The 16,680-nt window shown below is 57.5% G+C and overlaps 2 protein-coding genes across 3 annotated transcripts; one reads left to right on the top strand and one right to left on the bottom strand.

Moving 5' to 3' along the window:
- Positions 1-249: 249 nt before the first annotated feature.
- Positions 250-7,348, bottom strand: CHRNB2 (cholinergic receptor nicotinic beta 2 subunit). Its single transcript, XM_085535030.1, has 6 exons — positions 6,890-7,348; positions 4,376-4,521; positions 3,273-3,317; positions 2,789-2,898; positions 1,734-2,694; positions 250-512 (listed from the first exon to the last, which is right to left on the bottom strand). Exons 1-6 carry the CDS (start codon positions 6,930-6,932, stop codon positions 342-344), a joined length of 1,476 nt encoding a protein of 491 aa, XP_085391156.1. The 5' UTR covers positions 6,933-7,348; the 3' UTR covers positions 250-341.
- A 192-nt stretch (positions 7,349-7,540) lies between these two features.
- On the top strand, positions 7,541-16,299 carry UBE2Q1 (ubiquitin conjugating enzyme E2 Q1). Of its 2 annotated transcripts, XR_014941715.1 has the most exons (14): positions 7,541-7,975; positions 9,072-9,176; positions 9,465-9,569; positions 9,957-10,007; positions 11,965-12,105; positions 12,565-12,649; positions 12,925-12,985; positions 13,195-13,421; positions 13,513-13,603; positions 13,701-13,759; positions 13,914-13,962; positions 14,160-14,255; positions 15,409-15,475; positions 15,876-16,299. XR_014941715.1 is itself a non-coding variant. In XM_015884535.3 (13 exons), exons 1-13 carry the CDS (start codon positions 7,667-7,669, stop codon positions 15,905-15,907), a joined length of 1,251 nt encoding a protein of 416 aa, XP_015740021.2. In that variant the 5' UTR covers positions 7,547-7,666; the 3' UTR covers positions 15,908-16,299. The 2 variants fall into 2 exon arrangements, 1 of the variants encoding a protein (XP_015740021.2); XM_015884535.3 differs by lacking the exon at positions 13,195-13,421 and having other exon boundaries at positions 7,547-7,975.
- The last annotated feature ends 381 nt before the right edge of the window (positions 16,300-16,680 follow it).

The raw sequence follows: 16,680 nt of genomic DNA, 5'->3' as shown, positions 1-16,680 counted from the left end.
TGGGAGCACCTGAGAAGGGAGGAGGTGGTTGAGGAGCAGCAGCCACAGCAGCCCTGGGTTTTATCCTGCTGTGTGATACGAATCATGGCCCCATCAATCCCTATATGAACAAATGGGTTTTTAAATCATTTCTGGCGCGTACCATCCCCTCGTGCCACGCACCCCTGCCCACCATCTGCTCCGTGCTCCCTGGCTGAGCCCTATTCGAAGAGAAGCACCTGCCCCACTCAATGACACTACAACGAAGCATCCTCTCCTGTGTTGAGTATTTATTGGTTTGCAGTGGCTGCCCCAGGCCCTGCCCACCCAGCCCCTTATGGTCCCCCTCCCCAACCCCAGCCCTATTTGGAGGTGGGGGTGCCCTGGCCGAGCTGCAGCAGGGAGTTGGTGGTGTAGTTCTGGAACAGGGGCTGCAGGAACATCCCGACGGTGCCGAAGACGCAGACGAAGACGAAGATCCATAAGAAGAGGCGGTCGATGACCATGGCCACGTACTTCCAGTCCTCACTCACCTGTATGGGGTTGGGATCGCTTTGGTCAGCTCAGGGCTCAGCTCTCAGCATTTCTATTCTACAGAGCCCCAGATCTGCACCCTCAGCACTGCGGTTCCGGGGGCTCAGCTCTGCCCTGGCAGCTCATCTGCTGAGTCCAAGGAACTCATCTCGCTGCTCAGCCATGCTGGGGTTGTGTCCCCATCCCACACTGAAATCTGCAGCCTCACGGTGCTGCGGCTGCGTGGGTCAGCCCTCGTGGGAGCAGCTGTGTGGTGCTGGGGGAAGGGGGCACATATAGGGCTGTGGGGGCTCCTGGGGACATGGCCGGGCAGGGACCCCATGATATGGGTGTGTACATCCTTTCCTAGAGTAACCCCATAGCCCTGTATGTGCACCCCACAGCCCTGTCCACCTCCCACAGCTCTCCATGCACATCACAGGCCTTTGCACATCCCGTAGCTCTATGGAGTGGTGTGCAACCCACAGCCCTGCCTGCACCCCATGCCCCATAGCCCCCCCTGCACCCCATAACGCTGCCTGCACCCCCCAGCTCTATTTGGACCCCACCAACACCCCATACCGGCACCTTATGGCTCTGCCTGCACATAACCCCCCCACACACACCCCATAATGTTGACCCATAGCCACCCCTGCACCCCATAACGCTGCCTACATCCCATGCCCCATAGCTCCCCTGTACCCCATAACACTGCCTGCACCCTCCAGCTCTATTTGGACCCAACCAACACCCCACACCAGCACCTTACATCTCTGCCTGCACATAAGCCCCCTGCACCCCATAACACTGCCTACATCCCATGCCCCATAGCCCTGCCTGCACCCCATAACACTGCCTACATCCCATACCCCATAGCCCTGCCTGCACCCCATAACACTGCCTACATCCCATGCCCCATAGCCCCGCCTGCACCCCATAACACTGCCTACATCCCATGCCCCATAGCTCCCCCTGCACCCCATAACACTGCCTACATCCCATGCCCCATAGCCCTGCCTGCACCCCATAACACTGCCTACATCCCATGCCCCATAGCCCTGCCTGCACCCCATAACACTGCAGACATCCCATGCCCCATAGCCCTGCCTGCACCCCATAACACTGCCTTGGACCCCACCAACACCCCATACCAGCACCTTACGACTCTGCCAGCCCCCCAACCCCTCTTCCCTCCTCCTTCCCCACGTATCCCCCCCTCACCCCACCCTACCCCAACTCACACTCTGGTCGTCGTCCTCACTACGCATGTGGTCCGCAATGAAGCGCACTCCCTCCACCGCCTCTTCCAACCCGCAGCCGCACGGTGTCACCGGGTCGGTCCCTTGCCCCTGCTGCTCCCGGTAACCATTGATCCCTTCAGCTTTAGCAGCCCCAGGGTTGGCATAGCAGGCACAGGAACGTGCACCAGCCCGAAGGAAAAGCGTAGCGGCTGCTGCTCGCTCTTGGGTTTGGCGACGCTGGCGCAGGCGTTGCCGTGCGCAGTTCTGCTGCGGCTGCTTCATGAACAGCAGCGCTGGGAGCTTGTGGAGGAACAGGGTGCGCACCCAGGGGGGCATGGTGTGAGTGGTGGGAGAGCGGTGGTGAACATTGAGCACGCAGACGCTGGTGACGATGGAGAAGGTCACCAACACCATGGTGAACATGAGGTACTTCCCCACCAGCGGCACGTCCAGCGAGGTGGGGGGAACAATCTTGGAGATGAGAAGCAAGAAGACGGTGAGGGCCAACAGGACGGAGATGCACAGAGTCATCTTCTCCCCGCAGTCGGAGGGGAGGTAGAAGACGAGGATGGCCAGGGAGGTGATGAGGATGCAGGGGATGATGAGGTTGATGGTGTAGAAGAGCGGCTTGCGTCGGATGATGAAGTCGTAGGTGATGTCTACGTAGGTGGAGTCATCCGGGTTCTCATTGCGCCGTCCCGGCAGCGCCACGATGTCCCACTCTCCGCTGGGTGTGAAATCATCCAGACTGGCCACTTCACTCTTTAACACCAGGTCGATCTCGGTGCGGTCGTAGGTCCAAGAACGGAACTTCATGGTGCAGTTCTGTTGGTCGAAGGGGAAATGCTTCACCTCGATCTTGCAGGCGCTCTTATAGATGGCGGGTGGCAGCCAGAAGATGCTGCCGTCGTAGGAGATGACGGCGTTGGAGTAGAAGGAGACCTCGTACATCCCGTCGGCGCTGGGTTGATGGGATGCACTGTCAGCCCTGAGGTCGGGGTGTGCACATCACCCCCCACCCACCAGCACATATACACACCCCATAAAGCACCTACTTGTTGTAGAGTACCACATCAGGCAGCCAGATGTGCTTGGAGGGCAGGCGGACCTTCTTCATGTTGTCAAAGTCCTCTGGCTTCCAGGTGAGGCGATAGTCCTCCCATTCCTGCCAGCAGCTGTGCTCAGTGTGGCCCCACCACAGGGAGGGGGCAATGGGGGCTTATGGGGCAAAGAGGTCCCAGCACAGGAGGTAGGAGGGTCCCAGAGCAGTGGGAAGGGGCACAGGAGTCCCAAATCATGGGCTATAGGGGATCTATGTGAGACCCAGGACAGTTGGTGTCAAGGGGAAGGGGATGTGAGGATCCCAATTGGGGTATAAGGGGGTCCCAGGGATTTCAAGGGCACAGGGTAAAGGGGAACCAAAATGGGATGTGGTCCTGGGGCAGGGGGATCACAGGGCACAAGGCAGGAGGGTATGGAGGTCCCATAGCAGGTGATATGGGGGTCCCACAGCACAGGGGTCCCTCTCGTGGGGCTCACCTGGGTCAGCCACACGTTGGTGGTCATGATCTGCTCCCGCTCGTGCTGCAGAGAGAAGAGGGGCAGTTACAGGGTGCCGGGGGGGAGTGGTTATGGGGTGCTGGGGGTGGTTATAGGGTCCTGGGGAGGGTTATGAGATCCTGGGAGGGAGGGGGGTTAGGGGGCGCTGGGGATGGTTCTAGGGTTCTGGGGTCCTGTGGGGGGGTTATGGGATCCTGGGGGGGTTATGGTGTCCAGGGGGGATAGTATGGGGTCCTGGGGGTGGTTATGGGATCTTAGTGGGGAGTATGAGGTCTGGGGTGGGGAGTTATCAGGTCTTGGGGGGGGTTATGGGGTCTGGGGCGGGATTATGGGGTTCTGAGGGGGAGTATGGGGTCTGGGGGTGTTATGGGGACCGGGTGGGAATATGGGGTCCTGGGGAGGAGGTTATCAGGTCCTGGGCGGTTGTATGGGATCCTGGAGGGGTTATGGTGTCCGGGGAGGATAGTATGTGATCGTGGGGGTGGTTATGGGATCCTGGGGGGGGAGTATGGGGTCCAGGGCACGGAGTTATCGGGTCCTGGGGGGGGTTATGGAGTCTAGAGGTGTAATGGGGTCCTGGGGGCGGGTTATGGGGTCTGGGGGTGTTATGGGCACCGGGAGGGGAGTATGGGGTCCTGGGGGGGTTATAGGGATCCTGGGGGTGGTTATGGGGTCTGGGGCGGGGTTATCGGGTCCTGGGGGCGGGTTATGAGGTCTGGGGGTGTTATGGGGACCGGGTGGGGAGTATGGGGTCCTGGGGGGGGGGTTATAGGGATCCTGGGGGTGGTTATGGGGTCTGCGGGTGTTATGGGCACCGGGTGGGGAGTATGGGGTCCTGGGGGGGTTATAGGGGTCCTGGGGGTGGTTATGGGGTCTGGGGGTGTTATGGGGACCGGGTGGGGAGTATGGGGTCCTGGGGGGGGGTTATAGGGGTCTGGGGGTGGTTATGGGGTCTGGGGCGGGGTTATCGGGTCCTGGGGGTGGGTTATGGGGTCTGGGGGTGTTATGGGGACCGGGTGGGGTTATAGGGGTCCTGGGGGTAGTTATGGGGTGCCCGTTCCATGCTGGGTCCCAGCACTCACCACACTGATGAGCTGTGCCAGTGACACCATGAGCTGCACGGTGACGAGCTGGGAGCCGTTGGTGGCCGGGCGGATGAGTTTGTTGTATCGTGCGGGATCCAGCAGATACTCAACCAGGCGCTCCTCCGTGTCCGTGCACAGGATGCCTGCGGGGAGGGGGATGAGCCAGGGGGGCTGGGGGAGCTGGGGGGGTGTGGGGGGTGGGCGTGTAACGGGGGTGGGTGTGAGGGTGGGGTGGGTGTGTGATGGGGAGGGTGTGAGGGGGTAATGGGGTGGTGATGGGATGAGTGGGTGATGGGGTGAGTGTGTGATGGGGTGGGTGTGAGATGGGGTGTGAGTGTGATAGGGTGAGTGTGTAATGGGGTGGTGGAGTGATGGGGTGAGTGTGCAATGGGGTGGTGGAGTGATGGGGTGAGTGTGTAATGGGGTGATGGGATGGATGTGAGATGGGGTGTGTTTGTGATAGGATGAGCGTGTAATGGGATGGTGGAGTGATGGGATGGGTGTGTGATGGGGTATGTGTGTGATAGGGTGAGTGTGTAATGGGGTGGTGGAGTGATGGGGTGAGTGTGTAATGGGGTGGTGGGGTGATGGGATGGGTGTGTAGTGGGGTGATGGGATGGGTGTGTGATGGGGTGTGAGTGTGATCGGGTGAGTGTGTAATGGGGTGGTGGGATGGGTGTGTGATGGGGTGGTGATGGGACGAATATGTGATGGGGTGGGTGTGTAATGGGGTGGTGGAGTGATGGGGTGAGTGTGTAATGGGGTGATGGGATGGATGTGAGATGGGGTGAGTGTGTGATGGGGTGAGTGTGTAATCGGGTGGTGGAGTGATGGGGTGAGTGTAATTGGGTGGTGGGATGGGTGTGTGATGGGGTGGTGATGGGATGGGTGGGTGATGGGGTGTGTAATGGGGTGATGGGATGGGTGTGAGATGGGGTGTGTTTGTGATGGGGTGAGTGTGTAATGGGATGGTGGAGTGATGGAGTGAGTGTGTAATGGGGTGGTGGGGTGATGGGATGGGTGTGTGATGGGGTGGTCGAGTGATGGGGTGCGTGTGTAATGGGGTGATGGAGTGATGGGATGGATGTGTAATGGGGTAATGGGGTGGGTGTGAGATGGGGTGTGAGTGTGATGCGGTGAGTGTAATGGGGTGAGTGTGTAATGGGGTGATGGGATGGGTGTGAGTGTGATGGGGTGAGTGTGTAACGGGGTGATGGGATGGGTGTGAGATGGGGTGTGTGTGTGATAGGGTGAGTGTGTAATGGGGTGGTGGGGTGATGGGATCGGTGTGTGATGGGGTGATGGGATGGGTGTGAGATGGGGTGGTGGAGTGATGGGGTGAGTGTGTAATGGGGTGATGGGATGGGTGTGAGATGGGGTGGGTGTGTGATAGGGTGAGTGTGTAATGGGGTGATGGGGTGTGAGTGTGTAATGGGGTGGTGGATGGGATGGATGCATAATGGGGTGATGGAATGGATGTGTGATGGGGTGGTGAAGTGATAGGGTGAGTGTGTAATGGGGCGATGGGATGGGTGTAAGATGGGGTGGTGATGGGACGAGTGTGTGATGGGGTGTGTGTGTGATGGGGTGTGTGTGTGATGGGGTGAGTGTGTAACGAGGTGATGGGGTGTGAGTGTGTAATGGGGTGATGGGGTGGCTGTGAGATGGGGTGTGAGTGTGATGGGGTGGGTGTGTAATGGGGTGGTGGAGTGATGGGGTGAGTGTGTAATGGGGTGATGGGATGTGAGTGTGTAATGGGGTGATGGGATGGATGTATGATGGGGTGGTGGAGTGATGGGGTGGATGGGGTGAGTGTGTAATGGGGTGGTGGAGTGATGGGATGGGTGTGTGATGGGCTGATGGGATGGGGTGGTGATGGGACGAGTGTGATGGGGTGTGAGTGATGGGGTGAGTGTGTAATGGGGTGATGGGATGGGTGTGAGATGGGGTGGGTGTGTGATAGGGTGAGTGTGTAACGGGGTGGTGAAGCGATGGGATGAGTGTGTGATGGGGTGCAACGGGGTGAATGTGAGTGTGTAACGGGGTGATGGAGTGAGCATGGATGTGATGGGATGATGGTGAATGGGAGTGATGGGGTGACATGACTGTGTGTGTGTGTGTGTGTGTGTGTGTGTGTGCAATCTGACGGTGCAGCCGTGATGCCGTGAGCGTGCGGGTCTGTCCGGCTGCGGCTGTTCCCACGTCGGTGCCGCTGCTCCCGGTGGACCGGGATGGAGAGGGGGGGGGGGATTCCCGTCGGGTTCCCGGTGCCCCGGGGGGTCCAAACAGCACCGAGAGGGGGTGGGGGGGGGGGGGGTAGAGAGCATCCCAGAGCCGCACCCCCCCGTCCCAGCCCGGCCGGACCCCGGGCATTGCGGGGCGGTAACGGGCCTTCCCCGCCCCTCCCCCCGACATCGCTGTCTATACCGGGAGCAGCCCCGGGCCCGCCGCAGCCCCGTCCCTTCGGTTCATCCCCCCCCCCTCCAGCCTCTACCCGGTGCCGGTTCTTACGTCGGAGCGCGGCGAGGAGGCAGAGGAAGCGGAGCAGCGCCATGAGGGCGGCCCCGCTGCCTCCGCCGGTGCCGGTCCCGGTGCCGCTGTCCCGGCGCTGTCCCCGGTGCTGCCCGCGCTCTCCGCGGTGCTGGAACCGGCGGCGGCGGCGGCCCCGGGCGGGGCGGCCCCGGTCGGGAGGCGGTGCCGTGCGCTGTGCCGGGGCCGCCCCGCTCCGCCACCGTCAATGGGGCCGCAGCCGCCCCGCCCCCGCCACCGGGAGCACCGGGATGGGGACGGGGGACGGAGGGGGGCACCGGGAACCGAGCAGTGATGGAAGCGGGCAGCTCCCGGTGCCCCCCCCCCCGTAGACGCTCCCGCTCTGTGCTGGCTCGGTACCGGCTGGACCCGCTCGGATCCGCTCAGGCCCGGAGCCTCGGGAGAGCCCCGCCCGCACCGGGACACCGACCTCCGGGACCCGAAAACCGGGGCGAGCCTGGCCACGCCCCCTCGCCCGTAAGTCACGCCCATCGCCCTTAGGCCACGCCCCCTCGTCCTTAGGCCCCGCCCCCTCGGCCTCCCTCCACTCCGCGCCTTTGCACTACGTCACTTCCGGCGTTCGGCCCAACCCCGCCTCTCTCTCGCGGCTACTTCCGGCTTTTGTCCCCGCCCCTTCCGCTCCCTGCGGGAGGGGTCACTTCCGGCGCGCGGGGCCATCCCGCCGCCATCTTGGGCCGGCTCCGGGGTCTGCGGCGGGGCCCGGGGCCGTCGGGGCGGAGCGGGTCCCTCCATGGGAAGATGCAGCGGGCGGGGGCGGAGGAGGCGGCGGGGTCGCAGGCGGCGGCGGGTGGAGCCGGGCGGAGCGGGGCCGGGTTGGCGGCGACGGCGGCAGCAGCAACAGCAGCAGCCCCGGCCGGGCGGCTCTTGAAACGGGAGCTCCGGTTGCTCGAGTCCATCTTCCACCGCGGCCACGAGCGGTTCCGTATCGGCAGCGCCTGCCCCGATGAGATCAGCTGCGAGTTTGTACCGGGGCTCGGTGCCAGGGCCGGGGGTTCCGCATCCCGGGGGCCGCCGCCCGGACCCGTCCGTATCCACTGTAACATCACGGTGAGGGTCGAGACCGGCGGTTAACGGGTCGGGGTGAGGCCTAGGAGCGGCTCTGGGGCGGTACCGGTCGGTGTTCGGGGGCGTTGGGAAGCGGCCTGGGGGGGCTGCGGCCGTTTGTGGGGCCTGAGGGTTCGGTGCTGTGTCGTATCGGGGCACCGGAGACGTGAACGTTCGAGCTCCGTAGCACCGGGCGGTGGGACGGACCCCTGCCCGGTTCGGTTGGGGTCAACCGGCACCACGTTGCTGCCGTAGCTCCAAAGGGGGTTCTCCAGCACCACGTTGGGGGTGGGATGTTTATGGGATGCTCCTGTGTAGCTGCTCAGGTTTATAACCTTCTATGAAGGCTCTTGGCTTTAAATTAAGTTCTGTGTGTAAATCTCACCTCAGGAGCGGCTTAGAAAGCAGGGGAGCGTTGCCAGAGGTAGCTCATAATGGTGGGGTGGGCTCTGGGTTTATTTAGCATCCACCCACAGGGTTAGCATCCACCTCACAAGGGTTGTGGGGCTGCATCTCTATCACAGGGAGCCCTGTAGCAGCACCCCAGCAGTGGTAATGTGAGTGGGAGCCTTACAGCACTTCCATCCCAGCATGAGATGCACCATTATCAGTGTATCATGAGCCCCTCTTGGCACCACGCAGCTCCAGAGGGGGTTCTCCAGCACCACACCAGGGATGGGGTGTTTATGGGATGCTCCTGTGTAGCTGCTCAGGTTTATAACCTTCTATGAAGGTTCTTGGCTTTAAATTAGTTCTGTGTGTAAATCTCACCTTAGGACTGTATTAGAAAGCATGGGAGTGTTGCCAGAGGTAGCTCACAATGGTGGGGTGGGCTCTGAGTTCGTTTACCATCCACCCACGGAGCTTTACAAGGGTTGTGGGGCTGCATGTCTATCACAGGGAGCCCTATAGCAGCACCCCAGCAGTGGTAATGTGAGTGGGAGCCTTACAGCACTTCCATCCCAGCATGAGATGCACCATTATCAGTGTATCATGAGCCCCTCTCTGCCCCCAGAGCACCAAGATCCCATTGAGCTCCCCCTGAGCCGTCAGAGTATTGTGGGTTTTACAGTGCTCAATCCTTTCTCTTTCCTCCTAGGAGTCTTATCCAGCTGTTCCCCCCATCTGGTCCGTGGAGTCGGATGATCCCAACCTGGCAGCTATCCTGGAGAGGCTGGTAGAAGTCAGGAAAGGAAATACACTGGTGAGAAGTGCTGATGGAGGGGGGGGTATGGCTGTTCATAGCCTTAGTGTTGAACCTGCTGAGGTGGGAGCATGTTTCTGCTCCCACTGAGGGTTTAGGACTCACAACATCAGCAGTTCTGCCTCCTATCAGTGTGCCTTCCCATGCATTTGCACTTGGAGTTTGATCCTACTGTGCTTGGAGGGCAGAAAGGAGCATCTGTGGGGTCCTGAGGGGGTGCTGGGGATGGCTGAGCCTCAGCTCCTTGTGCTGCTGTGTTCCTCTGACACCTGCCTGCTCTTTGTGCAGCTTCTGCAGCACCTGAAGCGAATAATTTCAGACCTGTGCAAACTCTACAACCTCCCCCAGCATCCCGATGTGGAAATGTTGGACCAACCTCTGCCGGCAGAACAGGTGAGGGACTCCTCAGGGTGGAGTTTTCTGGGCTCGTTTTTGGAGCTGCCTTCTTTTAAAGGCTTCCTAACCCTGCAAGAGAGCTGCAGCAGGTGAGGGTCTATTTCTTCTCCCTTAGTGCTGCTGCCTGGTCAGCTCAGTGGGCCTGGCTTTATCTCTCTGGTTTAATGCCTGACAGTGTTTGAGATGTTTCTTATCTGATTTCTTCTCACTGCTTCCCTCGCCTCTGTAGCTACTCAGGTTTATAACCTTCTATAAAGGTTCTTGGCTTCATTCTGCCTTTAAGTTGGTTCTGTGTGTAAATCTCACCTCAGGAGCATCTTAGAAAGCAGGGGGGTGTTGCCAGAGGAAGCTCACAATGTGATCTTTGTTTTCTTGTCCTCATAGAGCACGCAGGAAGAGGTGTCCTCTGAAGAGGAAGATGAAGAGATGCCAGAGGTAAGTACCTCCTCGCTGTGCACCAGGCAGCTGTTAGATGTCTATGAGATGTGCTGAGGCACAGAGGTCGTGTTTGGGTGAAGCATGAGGAGGCCAAGCAGCACGAGAGCCCATTGGAGCCAGTTTGGCTTCAAACTTACTTGTTCTCAGTGTTTTCTTGCTGTGCAAATCCTGGTTAGCAAGCAGGACTGATGCATTGGGGGGTTGGAACTACATGATCCTTGAGGTCCCTTCTAACCTGGGTCATTCTGTGATTGGCAAAACACAAAGGAACTGCAGCAGTGACCTCTTGAGGGGTAAATGAGGTCAGAGCCCCTCAGATGGGTTCTCAGTTTGTGCTGCCATGCTTTGGAGGCTGAGATTTGCTCACAAGTGATTTGATTGCTGGGATGTGTTTGTGGGGCTGAGTTGCCATCGTTGGCAGGAGATCCACAGCATGAAAATTGGGACTCCTGCAGAGAAGATTTGGTGGGATGGCTCGACGTGTGAGGGAGATAATTGGCAGGAGAGGCAGAGGCAGCCACGCTTCAATGCAGGCTGAGAATATCACACTGAAAAAACCCACAGGCTCCGGTTGTTTGGTTTGTGGTTTCGAGATCTCTAGAAGTGGGTGGAATAATCTTGAAAATCTCCATGGTGACGTCGTGTCGATGCGCTTCTCATCGGGTGCTTGAGGTCTGTGCACCTCAGAGCGCTGTGGAACCACAGGGCAGGTCACTTGGCAGCAGCCAAGCACTTGTTGGGCTTTTAGCCAAGCATATATCTTGCTAAACAGAAGCTTTTCCAAAGGTCCCTGGAGGAAACTCGGAGGCTTAAACTGCTTGTCTGCAAGCTCGCTGCTTCTGGGTAAATCTGTGCTGTGTAAATCCTTGTGCTCCTGTAAGCTGGGGAAGAAATCCCTCAGGAAGTGAGTTAGCAAGAAGCGTTGCCCCCCTCGTGCTCTGTGCTAACACCTCGCTTTGTGCAGCAGGCTGCGCTGTCGTGGAGAGCAAAGGTTTCTTGCTGGGCCGTGCCCTGTTGCAGAGATGCACTATATACAGGTTAATCCACTCGAGGGATTTATTTTCCCTTTGTGATGGTCTAAAAATGTCAAAGCCTTTCCCAAAGGGCTGCTCTTCCAGAATAGCAGCAGATAGGCCTGTGAGGCTGAAGCAAGCACTTGCTTAGAGGATTTAATACCAATGCTGGAGCTCTGTGTATCCACAGCCATTTGCAGGCAGCCCAACTCAGCACACTAATGCTGTGGCTGTGCCTGCATGTCCCTGATGGCTGCAGCTGTTTTTTGCTGATGTAGTATTGCACACATCGGTCTAATGGATGCTGCTGTGGAAGGGGATGAGGGGGCAGAGCTCCTGCCCTTGCTGGAGAGATCACTGAGAGCAGAGCGAGAGCTGAGCTGATAGAGGAGCCTCCAGATACGCTGTGCAATGTGACCTCTCTTTGAGAGCAAAACATCCTGTGGGTCTTGTGAGTCCGTTCTTGTGCTCCTGCTGACCCGTGTTTGTGCTCAGCATCCACACAGCGGGGATAATCCTGCCCAGCAGCAGCGCCCACGCTTTGTTCCAGCCTCAGAAACGTGGCACGGGGCTGTTGGAGCCAACGTGCAGCTCTCTTCAGCCACATGAGGCTCGTTGGGGAGCATCTGTAAGATTAATGGCTAATTATAACCAGGCGTGAGACTTGGCAGAGGGAGGATTGAGTGAACAAAGAGCTTGTGTGAACCCAATTTAAATCTGGAAAGGGAAATGTGCCTGTCTGTCCTGCTGGCTTTGGCACAGAATGGAGCCGGGTGCCTGAAGCTTCCTCATTGAGCGTGTCCAGGCCTTGTGCTAAAGTCTTCTCTTCCCCAATGTGTTTGTGCTTGGGATCCCTCTGCCCAAAGGATTCCGACCACACATCTCTGCACTTAGAGCAGGGAGCTGGGTCTGGTGCCATCTCTCCTCTCTCTCCCTCATAGGACTCAGAGGACTTGGACCACTATGAGATGAAAGAAGAAGAGCCAGCAGACGGAAGGAAAACGGAGGATGAAGGCATTGGGAAGGAAAACTTGGCCATTTTAGAGAAAATAAAAAAGAACCAGAGGCAAGATTACTTAAATGTACGTGCCTCCCGGAGGGCGGGAGGGGTTGGGGAAGCAGAGGGGCCTGAGTTAAAGGGGCCAGCTCTGGTTATGGGTATAGCAGTGGCTCCTGGGGATGGCTGAGGGTATTGGAAGCTGGAGAAGTGCTCCCAGGCTTCAGGAAGCTTTCCTGCAGTAGGACTGGGGGATCCCCTGTGACCCCAGGAGCTGGGCTTCACCTCTGACCATGGAGAAGGGTGGTGGGTTGTGTTTTATGCTCCTGGGTTGAGAGAGCAGGGAGATGCTTTTGCTGCAGCTGTGTTGTGTGAGTGATGTGTTTGTTTGAGGCAAGGGGAGTTGATGCAAAGGGACAACTTGAGAGAGGGAGGGGGCACGGCAAGGTCTGGTTTGGGGGCTGGGCAGGAGCTGTGGTCTGGGCATTGGTTGTGATGGGAGCAGTGTTAACACAGCAGCTTCTCCCCTTCTGATTCCATGCAGGGTGCAGTGTCTGGGTCTGTGCAGGCCACTGACCGGCTAATGAAGGAGCTCAGGGATATTTACAGATCACCAAGTTTCAAGGGCGGTGAGTACTGTGATCCCTGCGAGCCTGGGGCTTCTCTTGTCCTTCAGGGTGGCACCTGGTGGGCCACAGGGATGGATCCTTCGCTGTGTGCTCAGCTCTCGTGGGCAGAGTTTCAGGTTTTGGGATGCTGTGGCTCAGTAAGGAGCCACAGAACCACCCACATCATTATGGTTCCTTTGTGGGACAATCTGTGCCAGGCTGAGGACGTGCTGAGGGGATTTGCATCCCCCTGTCCACTCCCACCTCTTCTGACCCGTTTCTTTTTGCCTTTGCAGGATACTATGCAGTTGAACTAGTGAATGACAGCCTGTACGATTGGAACGTCAAACTCCTGAAGTAGGTGGCACGGTTTGGGATGGTGGAATCTTGATGGTGGGACCCAAAACATCCCCATTGAGCAGGGGGCAGTGAGCAAGGGGCAGTGAGCAGGGCAGAGCTTGGGTTGGCCTCTTAGTGGGACCCCAGTACCCCAGTGGGCAGCTGACTTATCTCCAGAGAAACATGAGTTAATCTGAGGGCTCTGCAAGTCTGTCTGCTGTTCCTAGAGTCCTGGAAGAGCTGCATCAGGCAAAACCCCGAGCTCTCACACCCTCCAGACACCAGTTGCTGCCTTTCCTTTGGGCCGGGCGGTCTTTATTTTTAAGCTGGCATGCAAAAAAGGGTTTGATGGTCTTCTCTGGAAACCGGGAGCAGAATGCTGGCAGCGAATGCTGTCACTGCCCTCTGGGTGTGAAGCTCAGGCCCCCTCCCCTATGGCAGCCGGGTTGTGCAGGTATGGGAGCTCTGGGCTCCATTGGCATCGAGCGTGGCTTTGTCAACATGCATCACTTCCACTCTGAGCCTCTGGGCTTCCCTTCCAACAGGGTTGACGAGGATAGCGCTTTGCACAACGATCTCCAGATCCTCAAAGAAAAAGAAGGAACAGATTTCATCCTCCTAAACTTCTCCTTTAAAGTAAGGCTTCCCAAACCCCAGCATCCTCAATGCACTCCTTGTGTCCTGAGCCACCAGAGCAGATGTTTCTCAATGTTATTCCCTTCTCTTGTTCCAGGATAACTTTCCTTTCGATCCACCATTCGTAAGGGTTGTGTCCCCAGTGCTGTCAGGGGGGTAAGTAACTGTTGGCTCTACTCACAGTGGTCTCCAGCTCTGCTTCTTTCTTCCTTTCTTTTGGTTTTGGTGGCTTTTTCTGTTTGATTTGAGCAGGAGATGGGTGAGGCTGCATCCATTTCTGACCTAACATTGCCTATATTCCTTCCCCAAGGTATGTCCTGGGTGGTGGTGCCATCTGCATGGAGCTGCTTACCAAACAGGTGAGTCTCAGAGCTCAAAGCCTGATTCCTGTGTTGCAGCTCTCACCCTGCTGGCAGCCAAATCCTGCTCCTGCCAACAGCTTAAAGGCTTGTGCTGCATGCACAGGGCTTGGAGAAGCCCTTCCTCTGCCTATGGGAGGCTCAGCATGTGCTCCCATCCACACTGACCTCTCTGCTGTGTGTGCTTTGACCCTCAGGGCTGGAGCAGCGCCTATTCCATCGAGTCTGTGATCATGCAGATCAGTGCGACTCTGGTGAAAGGGAAAGCACGAGTGCAATTTGGAGCCAATAAGGTAAGGCTCAATGGTGTGGGGCAGCCAGGCAGGGATTGGGAAGAACAAAACTGCTCTGCTCTGAGCAGCGCCTGTGGGTGGTTTGGGGGCAGGAATTGCCCACGCAGAGGTTTCTGTGGGTGCGCTGTAACCCTAAGAGTCTTTGGGAAGGGGATGGGGGGAGGTATATAGGGGATGGGGGGAGGTATATAGGGGATGGGGGGAGGTATATAGGGGATGGGGGGAGGTATATAGGGGATGGGGGGAGGTATATAGGGGATGGGGGGAGGTATATAGGGGATGGGGGGAGGTATATAGGGGATGGGGGGAGGTACATAGGGGATGGGGGGAGGTACATAGGGGATGGGGGGAGGTACATAGGGGATGGGGGGAGGTACATAGGGGGTGGGGGGGAGGTACATAGGGGATGGGGGGAGGTACATAGGGGGTGGGGGGGAGGTACATAGGGGATGGGGGGGAGGTACATAGGGGATGGGGGGGAGGTACATAGGGGATGGGGGGGAGGTACATAGGGGATGGGGGGGAGGTACATAGGGGATGGGGGGGAGGTACATAGGGGATGGGGGGGAGGTACATAGGGGATGGGGGGAGGTACATAGGGGATGGGGGGAGGTACATAGGGGATGGGGGGGAGGTATAAGGGGATGGGGGGGAGGTACATAGGGGATGGGGGGGAGGTATATAGGGGATGGGGGGAGGTATATAGGGGATGGGGGGGAGGTATATAGGGGATGGGGGGGAGGTATATAGGGGATGGGGGGGAGGTACATAGGGGATGGGGGGGAGGTACATAGGGGATGGGGGGAGGTACATAGGGGATGGGGGGAGGTACATAGGGGATGGGGGGAGGTACATAGGGGATGGGGGCAGGTACATAGGGGATGGGGGGAGGTACATAAGGGATGGGGGGAGGTACATAAGGGATGGGGGGAGGTACATAAGGGATGGGGGGAGGTATATAGGGGATGGGGGGAGGTATATGGGGTACGTTCTCTGCACTAAGTGAGCTGGAAATTGGTTTGGAGGGACAGATGCAAGTGAGAAGGCAGCCAGCCATGCATCACTGTGGGTTGGTGTAGGGGAAGGTCTGTTGAGCTGCTTTGTTACTGTGGCTTCCAGCTGAACTGACCTTACACCCCAACTTCCCTTGCAGAATCAGTACAGCCTGACAAGAGCACAGCAGTCCTACAAATCCCTGGTGCAGATCCATGAGAAGAATGGTAAGGCCTGAGGGATGGGATGGGCCTTTCTCTCTGCTGCTCGAGAACAGCATGTCACCATTTAGTGTGGAATAACACAGAGAAAGCAGCCCAGTAAGCTTGGAATAACACAGGGAGAAAGCAGCCCAGTGAGCTTGGAATAACACAGAGAGAAAGCAGCCCAGTAAGCTTGGAATAACAGAGGGAAAGCAGCCCAGTAAGCTTGGAATAACACAGAGGGAAAGCAGCCCAGTGAGCTGGGTGCCCTCCTGGGCAGGTCCAATGTGTGTTCCCAGAGTGCCATAGAAGTTGGAGCTTTTATTTAGTGCTTTTTCCTGCTGGTTTTTGGGGTGATTTCCAGCTTATAGGGTTCACATTCATGTTCAACCTCATCCCTCACCCATCTGTGTTCCCCTTTCAGGTTGGTACACACCACCCAAGGAGGACGGCTAACACAGCAAGGATCCATCTTCTCCCCTCCCAAATGCTGTACTCGGATCTTACCACGCCTCTCCCAGGATATAATAGCTCTCTGCCTGTTGCAGGACAATAATGGCTGTTATAAACTTTAAAAAAGAAAACTGTTTTAAGCAGTTGGACTGACCTTAAGACACTCGCTGGACCCTTGTTAGCAGGCATTCTTATTAAAACAAACTTTTGAGCCTCTTGTATCGCTGGAAAACTTTCGACTCTACTCCAGTCTAGAGCGTCCTCCTTTACCTATGCTATGGATTTAATTTATTTTCTTATTTCATGTACACTGCTTTTTTTTGTTACAGTGTATGATGGATGTGTATGGAAAATGTATCTTTGGAGAAAAAAAAAATTACAGTTTGTTAATTTGATGGTTTTGAGCGATTTTGGTATTTATTTTCTTTAAGGTGCTGTGTTGTACCTGGGGTGGATGTGAGGGGGATATGGGTGATGGACCCTCCCCTCCATGAGTCCCCCAAGGTGCTGGAAGGAAGAAAGGGAAGGAAGGAGCTTCTCAGGGTCCTGGAAGGAAGGAAGGGAAGGAAGGAGCTTCTCAGGGTCCTGGAAGGAAGGAAGGAAGGAAGGGAAGGAAGGAGCTTCTCAGGGTCCTGGAAGGAAGGAAGAAAGGGAAGGAGCTCCTCAGGGTCCTGGAAGGAAGGAAGGGAAGGAAGGAGCTCCTCAGGGTTCTGGAAGGAAGAAAGGAAGGGAAGGAGCTCCTCAGGGTCCTGGAAGGGAAGGAGCTCCTCAGGGTC

Source organism: Coturnix japonica, unplaced genomic scaffold (assembly GCF_054131305.1).
Source record: "Coturnix japonica strain WE unplaced genomic scaffold, WE-NBRP24 Scf106, whole genome shotgun sequence".
NCBI classification, from domain to species: Eukaryota; Metazoa; Chordata; class Aves; order Galliformes; family Phasianidae; genus Coturnix; species Coturnix japonica.
The sequence above is the reverse complement of the archived record's forward strand: the minus strand, read 5'-3'. Positions and strand labels throughout refer to the sequence as shown.

Coding starts and splice junctions, on each gene's coding strand:
- CHRNB2 (XM_085535030.1), bottom strand. CDS start 6,932: ATGGCGCTGCTCCGCTTCCTCTGCCTCCTCGCCGCGCTCCGAC. Junction 3,318..4,375: donor TGGCACAGCTCATCAGTGTG/GTGAGTGCTGGG, acceptor TTCTCTCTGCAG/CACGAGCGGGAGCAGATCAT. Junction 513..1,733: donor GTGAGGACGACGACCAGAGT/GTGAGTTGGGGT, acceptor AACCCCATACAG/GTGAGTGAGGACTGGAAGTA.
- UBE2Q1 (XM_015884535.3), top strand. CDS start 7,667: ATGCAGCGGGCGGGGGCGGAGGAGGCGGCGGGGTCGCAGGCGGCGGCG. Junction 10,008..11,964: donor AAGATGAAGAGATGCCAGAG/GTAAGTACCTCC, acceptor TCTCCCTCATAG/GACTCAGAGGACTTGGACCA. Junction 12,650..12,924: donor ATCACCAAGTTTCAAGGGCG/GTGAGTACTGTG, acceptor TTGCCTTTGCAG/GATACTATGCAGTTGAACTA.